This window comes from Zeugodacus cucurbitae, chromosome 5, assembly GCF_028554725.1.
Source record: "Zeugodacus cucurbitae isolate PBARC_wt_2022May chromosome 5, idZeuCucr1.2, whole genome shotgun sequence".
Classification (NCBI taxonomy): Eukaryota; Metazoa; Arthropoda; class Insecta; order Diptera; family Tephritidae; genus Zeugodacus; species Zeugodacus cucurbitae.
In genome coordinates this window covers 48,907,857-48,909,733 of record NC_071670.1, presented here as the reverse complement: position 1 = coordinate 48,909,733, position 1,877 = coordinate 48,907,857, and the positions used below count along the sequence as shown (strand labels likewise).

The 1,877-nt window shown below is 31.1% G+C and overlaps 1 protein-coding gene across 1 annotated transcript; it reads right to left on the bottom strand.

Moving 5' to 3' along the window:
- Positions 1–362: 362 nt before the first annotated feature.
- On the bottom strand, positions 363–1,206 carry LOC105212223 (uncharacterized). The gene is made up of 3 exons (XM_011184089.3): positions 1,048–1,206; positions 801–983; positions 363–734 (listed from the first exon to the last, which is right to left on the bottom strand). Exons 1-3 carry the CDS (start codon positions 1,106–1,108, stop codon positions 517–519), a joined length of 462 nt encoding a protein of 153 aa, XP_011182391.1. The 5' UTR covers positions 1,109–1,206; the 3' UTR covers positions 363–516.
- Between the last annotated feature and the right edge of the window lie 671 nt (positions 1,207–1,877).

The following is a 1,877-nucleotide window of genomic DNA, read 5'->3' as shown; positions in this document are numbered from 1 at the left end:
TTTTTATTCAAAAATTTTAGTTATAAACATGTGGCAACTCCAAGTTAAAAAAAAATATTTTTTTTTATTTTAAAAATTTTTGAAAATAAATATATTTTATTAAACCATAAACATATATTTTTAGAATTTTCAAGAAAATATTTTTTAGCATTAAACAAAACAGGTGGCAATCTTAATATTTTATAATAATATTTTTTTCTTAATTTCATTATTAGACATTTCACAAATTTTATTTGTATTTTACATTTCAAGGAACTATATCCATTAATTTAATAAAGGTGGCAACCCCGTTCTAAGCCACTTTAGACACATCGCTTATTTTTATTCAAAAATTTTAGTTATAAACATGTGGCAACTCCAAGTTAAAAAAAAAATATTTTTTTTATTTAAAAAATTTTTGAAATTAAATATATTTTATTGAATATCCTTATTGCAAAAATATTGTAATACATTTTTCTTTATTGTTAATTAGTGTTTTTGGAAGCAAGTGGCAACCCCTTTTTTACATTGAATTATTTAACAAAACTTATTCAAATATCTCAACAAAACTGTTGCGAAAATTACTGTTAGCACTGTCATTAAACTACCGTTAACACGTGCGGCCGGGTTGCAGCCATCCCTGTTGCATTGATTACAAGCACGTTCATAACGCTGCGAATAATACGGATTCACCGCGTAGGTGCAACTCAGATAATTACTATATACGCAACCCTTGTATTGGAATTCGTTGGAGGCTATTGAGTAGTGAAAAGAGAATTTATATGTAATTTAACAAAAGTCACAGTGTCTACGCTACTCACATGTCTTCAACCAATCGCGCATGCATTCAAAATTCGGGCTGGTGATATTCATACCCGGTACACCTGTATATAATGTATTTAGATAGGTACGTGTATCATTGGCCAACTTAGAGTTGCATTCCAATTTATTTGGCTTCTTGCAGTCTTTCGAACCGTTGCAACTGAAACATTTCAGTGTGTTGGCTATAAAAAGAATATTAGAAAAATTAGATCATCTTGAAATTGTTAAGAAAAATACACCGCTTACCAAATGTTAGGCAACAGATGCCAAACACAGCCAAGGTGACTAAAACTTGCGCGGTTCTCATAGTTGAAAATGAATTTAATTTATTTACACTGGTTTGCAATAAGGTAATGTGTACACACGAGCTGATTACCAAATATCGACTGAATTACTGTTATTTTTTGAACTGACAGCGAACAACAGAAATTAGCGATAATACCACTTATCTTGATCATAAAGTTATAAAAGCAAAAATTGATTGTAGTATTGCATACAATAGAAGTTTCCTTAGCTTTATCGCTAATCGCTGACTTAACGGCTTATCGCTTTTCTTTATTGTGACTATCTACAGTCTTTTTCTTTACAGTTATTTAGTTGTAAATAAGTTATATTAATTCCGATTCATATTCATTCATTTGATGGTTTAGTGTCTATTGCTGTCAATTTCATGACGTCAGTCCATAAGTTATCTACCAGATAGCAGTTAACCCACTAAAGTTACAGGTTAGTTCGGACTTTGTACTCAACAATCGTCATTGAATCGAGTCACAGAACTAAGATTCTCGGTTTATCTTAGTACAATTTTACTGTTGCGGATGTCTGTATACTGAATCTGTACTAAGCTATTATCTCTTCTGATTTCATCCTGACATATCATTAGAACGTGAGGTATTTAGTACTAAGCAACCGGTTAAAGAACCTCTTTGAACCTCTTCTGATTCCATCCTGACATATCATTAGTGGTGTATATAGCCCTAAGCAACCGGTTAAAGAACCTCTTTGAAACATTCAAATCTCGAAACACTCAAAAATTTTCATAAAAAAGACCAGAAATAGTATGATATTTGGAGCTC